The 5,859-nt window shown below is 36.6% G+C and overlaps 1 protein-coding gene across 1 annotated transcript; it reads right to left on the bottom strand.

Moving 5' to 3' along the window:
- Window positions 1-1,297: 1,297 nt before the first annotated feature.
- On the bottom strand, window positions 1,298-5,508 carry LOC137390534 (malignant fibrous histiocytoma-amplified sequence 1 homolog). The gene is made up of 3 exons (XM_068076862.1): window positions 3,657-5,508; window positions 2,095-2,211; window positions 1,298-1,395 (listed from the first exon to the last, which is right to left on the bottom strand). The coding sequence occupies exons 1-3, from the start codon at window positions 5,506-5,508 to the stop codon at window positions 1,298-1,300; spliced, it is 2,067 nt and encodes a 688-aa protein (XP_067932963.1).
- Window positions 5,509-5,859: the final 351 nt, after the last annotated feature.

Raw genomic sequence — 5,859 nt, 5'->3', positions numbered from 1 at the left:
TAGTTTCGTGTTAAAAAACACTCATCAGGTGACATTCATCTATGCTCAGAAGCTTATATATATGTAGGAACATACAAGCTAGGTAGTGATCTTATAATGATGCATGCAAGCAATGTAAATTCACAAATTGATGGCAGTAGTGAAAGTGCGAAGGTTAAGTATTAAAATTTTAAACAATAAAATATTTGGACATTACACAAGACCTCAGTACAAGAAAATACCACCCATATACGTGCACCAACAATCTAACCACCCATCATGCATCCTAAAAGCTATCCCTGAGAACATCAACAATAGACTATCAGAACTGCCCGCTGATGAAGCTTCATTCAACAAGCACATCAAACTATATCAAGAAGCAATAAACAAAAGTTGATATAGCCACCAACTCATACAGTATATAGAAAGAATGACAACAACAATAAGCAAAAGACAAGAAAATGAAACATCACTTGGTATAACCCTCCGTTTAATAAAGAAGTCAGAACCAACATAAGGAGACAAGTTTCTCAAACTAATTGCAACATACTTTCAATACTTTCATACTTTCAGCAACATACTAAAGGGATAGTTGTATAGTTAGTAAGTAGTGCCTATGTACTAACAACAACAAATGGTAATACATGTATCTGGGGGTTTTACAAGCTAATTGACTGTAATGCAACAAAATTAGCCATGATGAGCTATAGAATGTCAATACCAAGATAAAAAATATCTCCCCTCCATTTACTTTTCACAAATCTACTCATGATAAGAATCTGTATTTTATAGTTTGCAATGTTCACTCAGATTCTCCAGATTATCAGGAGCATGTTTAATATCCTCATGAACAACCAAAATAGTTGTAGTCATCATTATAGAGAAGAATATATTCATATTTCTTTTGACACTAAATGCTCTCATGTAGCTCTTGTAGAAATTATATTGAATATGAATATAACTATTAGTCATCTGTCAGCTTCTATAGAAATTATATTGAAGGCTCTGCAGAAGGTGGCGGCAGATTTAAAAAGTATGAAAAATAGATGAGCATCACTGCTTGACAGATTACCAGTGCAGGAGTGGTACCCTTTTGAAAAAGATGAAGGTAGCTATAATGGTAGCTGAAAGATTTTAAAGTGACAACGTTAAAATCTTTGTTTCTTATTTTCCCTTTTCGAGACTCAGCTACAGAGCGGTAAACTATTACACCACATCCTTACATCTGCCAAAATACCTTTTCTTTGTCGTTGTAGAGAGCTTTCACTCTCCTTTTCCTGACCGGAGCTAGTCTCATGATTATATCAGCAGGTGATTTCTAATCACAATACCCTTCTCTTTCAACATCAGACAAATCACTGTCTTCATCTAAAGCTGTGACTAGCAGAGAAGAGACTCCTTCATCATCACCTGAATCTACCAACAACAGACTAAAGTTAGTAAGGTTTGCATTTAAATTATCTACTATATAGAGATCACGGCAACTTACAAAAAAGGAATTAGCAAAAGAGTAACTAGCAAAGAAGCAACTAGCAAGGAAGCAACTATCAAGGAAGCTACTAGCAAGGAATCAACTAGCCAGCAAACAATGTCAAGAGAAAGACTAGTTAGGAAAAAACTAGCAAAAAAGTTGTTTATTTGTTTTGGATATGTTCATATACTAATTGTGCTAGTATCTGGTTGGGATGTAAGGATCGCGACAAACTAATAGATGTTCGTTTAGCACTATCCATGCATCCCAACCAGATACTTGAACAATGCCAATAGTTAGGAGTTATTCTCCACCCACCGGTAAGACTTGCCCCAGTTTAAGTAGTTGAGATATATTAAAGACCAGCTGTTGTGAATCGTATGGCTAGTAAAGATGAAATTTATAAATTCGGATGTTTCTTATGATGAGAAGTTGAAGCTTCCACACTTTCAAGTAATCCTTTGAGTTGGCCTTACAAAACAACTAGTGACTAGTGTTGGAAGCCAAAGTGTTTATATAAGCTGAAGTCATAGATAATCTCAATGCTTGTAACAAAAAGCTTAGCTTGCTAGTTTAATGATGCACAATGACACTGCTTGTAGTAAATCTGAAACACTCGTACAGAACAGAATGTTTCAAGTAACCGTTTAAACCTTTTAAACTGTGCAAATGCTCAGCATTAGTAGCACTGGCCTGGCATGACCTCAATGTCTTCAGATATTCATCAAGCTTTGTGATTTCCTTGTCGGTGAGGTGGAAGCCTATAATAAAAAATTGGAAGCCTAAAATGAGAAACTGTAAGTCTATAAAGTCACTATTTTACTTTAACCTGTACATAGATTAGTTGTTATTATTCCTAGAATTACTTAGTATTTACTTGAAGGAATCAATGAGAGTAATGATTTCTACTTAGTTTTGAATTGGTAACAAACAAACAAAGTAAAAATAATCTACCTGAGCTTGAGGTGTGAGTTAACAGAAATAATGTAACTGAGTAGCTGGTGTGAGTAAACATAATTTATGTAACTGAACACCAGGAGTGTGTTAATAAATATAATGCAACTGAGCACCAGGTGTGAGTTATCGAAAATTACGTAACTGAGCACCAGGTGTAAGTTAACAGAATTTATGTAACTGAACACCAGAATTGTATTAATAAATATAATGTAACTGAGCACCAAGTGTGAGTTAATAAAACAAACGTAACTGAGCATCGGCTGTAAGAGAATAAAAATATTGTAAAACTTTTAAGTGAATGCCACCTCTAAGTGAACACCCCCTCCAATTGACAGCCACTCTAAAAGAAGGGTCGAAAACTTATATATTTGCAGATTTATAGCATACTATTTAATAACATCTTTCCAGTTATCTTACTACAGCTTACATTGGATCGACACCCATAACTCCACTTCTATTGCACATAAAAAGCTAGTTTTGGCTGCAAACTGTACGAAGCATATCAATAAGCTCAATGATATTTTATTCAACATTGTTTACTATAGTTGTAACATAAAAATATGGCTTCAAGTTTGAAATGAAATAAAAAGTTGAAAGCTCCAACCAATTGTGCAGTAAGGAAAAAGCTATATCATCGTAGATTAATTGCAAGCATTAGATAACAGCTGATAAGGATATTCTATTTAAATATCTTTGACAAGTTAGGGATAAGATAGCAGGTTTACTGCATCCAAAAGGTTTTATATTGCTCCACCAAAAAAATAAAGCATAATATAAGTGACATTGGCTTCGACCATAAATTGTAATAAGGCTAAATTCATCTTCAAAAAATTTTGACGAGCAATTTGCACAATACACAGCCAGCTTGTATTTGTCTGCCACTTCCAATTGACCGCCACTAGAGAAGAAAATGTGCAAAATAGAGTAGAATGATGTTCAATTAGAGGTTTTGTGGTAATATAAATGAGCACCAGGAGTGAGTTAACAGAAATAATGTAAATGTGAACCAGGTGTTAGTTAACAGAAACAATGTAACGGTGCACCAGGTGTATGTTAACGGAAATAATATAACTGAACACCCCATGGGAGTTAACAGTAATCATGTAACTCAACACGAGGTGTAAGTCAATAGAATTAATGCAACTGAGCACCAAGTGTTAGTGAGTAAAAATAATGTAACCGAGCCCAGGTTCGAGTTATAAGAATTGAGTTAAAATGATCAACAACTTACAATTAAAAATCAACTTACATGGTAACCTCAAGGGTGTTGGCACCTGTGCTGGAGAAAGGGAATCTTTTTTGCAAAAGACTGGATCTATACCCAAAAACCAAGAAGTTTTGACTTCAGTTTCTTCCCTGTTTGCTCCACGTGTTGGATACTGCCATCGAGGATTAACCTGGGTGTCTGGCTGCTGATCAGCAGTGAACAGGCAGTGAGAGCAGTAGATACGGAAAGTTACAGGACAAGCCTTCCATGTGTGAGACAACTGATGCACAATGGCTTTGGTTACATCAATCAGGCATTGCCAGGATTTGCTAAGCTCCTGTGTTGTAGTTGCAATTTGCAGTGTGGCGACTCTTTTATGCAAATCATGTACAACATTTGTGACACTGTTTCCATGTCTGATTGTTACACCATTCTTCTGAGCTGAGCTTTCATGACGAGGGTTGTCAAGCAGATTCAAGACTGCAACGAATATTTGATGGTGAACATACTTTGGTATAGACACACCTCCAAACATGATGTCTAACTTTAGCCTCAATTGACTTTCTATTTTGGGAAAGCTCTTTATAGATTCAGAAGCCAAAGCTGGAACAAGAAATTCGGCATGACTGGACTGTCCAATTGGACCATGCATCATCAAGAAAGAGCGCATTAGCTCAACCGAAACAGCAATTGGAAAGGAGAAGCTTTTAAGAAGATTATGCAGGAGGGCCTCAGCCAGAACACCATCATGCAGCAGGCGTTGTATCATTGTCTCATACTCAAGTTTCTCGATTGCTCTGCCATCGTGAGTAAAAGAAACAAACCTAGAGAGATGATTGTCCCAGTGCTGTTGTGAAGAATGATGAAACAACATGTTTATCATGGATGTGATTTCTGTAAACTTATGGAAAATGATGTGAGATAGACCTTCAATTTTTTCAAAGAAGAACACTCGACCAGCATTGTGCATGTACCGCAAGATAATCAGCGGTTCATCATTTGGAAACTTTGCTTGTACTTTTGAGACTTTCACATATGGCTCTTCAGAACATTGTTGGATAAAGAGCTTAACAGAATTCCACAGCTTTGGTAGTTCTATAATATGCCATTTGCACCTATTATTAAGTTTTTCTTTGAGCTGTTCTATATTAGATGTCGCATCTGGATCATTCCCAAATTCAAAAATATCACCTTCAACAAACAATGGCAGCTGCCTGTCCGAAAGATGCTGAATGTGTATCAGCATTTTAGGATAGAGACTTGAAAGTGCATTCTCTTCATCTAACAGTTTTCCTCTGATAGACTCGCTTGTTGTTAGAAGATCTTCCCGTGCCTGACTAAGTTGACCAATTGGAAGCTCATCTGTGTGAGTGAGAACAAGAATTGGAGCACCCAGTTTAGGGCAAGCCAGGTAGAGATGAGAAAGCCAATCAAAACAGATAGTTCTGCATGCTTTTTCTGACCCATTATCTTGCACTCTTTTTGCAAAATCCGCCACATCGACAACTATGAGAGGAACACACCTCTCCTTGCTAAGAATATGATAAGCGAGATGATAAGTTTGATTGCCTCCGTAATCAAATAGCTTGACTTTTGTGTCCCCAAGCGGTAATTCTTCTACTTGGAAAACTCTTGTTGTCTCATCCTGTTCTGAGCTTTTATCCCGAAATGTCAAGCTGCGCTTGCCAGCTTTTAGTGTTCTAAATAAGCTTGTCTTGCCAGACATTGCATTTCCGACAACTGCTACGGGAACTTCCACCAACTTTACTGGTCTGTCAGCAGCAAGATCGACAAAAAACTTTCTGATAGCAGTGAGTCCTTGTTGACAAACACTGTATGGAGGATTCTTCAGGTTTTTACACCCACTACATTCCAGACTAACAATATTTTTCATCACTAGGACTACACTCTATATTTTCTGCAGATTAATGTTGTAGCTCAGATCTAATGATTCCAGCTCTTTTAGCTCGTAGATCCACATTGGGAGAGATTGAACCATGTTGCCAGATATGTTGAATATTTTCAAAGACTGAAGATCGTGGCATCTGAAATAGTATAAAGCATCTAAACCTAAATTATTTTCTCCTCGGTACTTGTTCATGAACAAACTTGATTTCCTGAAATAGTTGAAACTTTGTATGTATCATTTTTGACTTATTGTTGTGACTATATGCTGATGAGTTGAAATCTGGGAAGAAATGCTATAACACAAGTTTTCAGCTACAAAATAAAATATCACCATAGG

The sequence above is a fragment of the Watersipora subatra genome, chromosome 3 (assembly GCF_963576615.1).
Source record: "Watersipora subatra chromosome 3, tzWatSuba1.1, whole genome shotgun sequence".
Lineage (NCBI taxonomy): Eukaryota > Metazoa > Bryozoa > Gymnolaemata > Cheilostomatida > Watersiporidae > Watersipora > Watersipora subatra.
Note: the sequence above shows the minus strand (reverse complement) of the source record. Positions and strands in the feature narration are given on the sequence as shown.

Coding starts and splice junctions, on each gene's coding strand:
- LOC137390534 (XM_068076862.1), bottom strand. CDS start 5,508: ATGAAAAATATTGTTAGTCTGGAATGTAGTGGGTGTAAAAACCTGAAG. Junction 2,212..3,656: donor AACACCCTTGAGGTTACCAT/GTAAGTTGATTT, acceptor TTTTTATTATAG/GCTTCCACCTCACCGACAAG. Junction 1,396..2,094: donor CAGTTTAAAAGGTTTAAACG/GTTACTTGAAAC, acceptor TGTTGTTGGTAG/ATTCAGGTGATGATGAAGGA.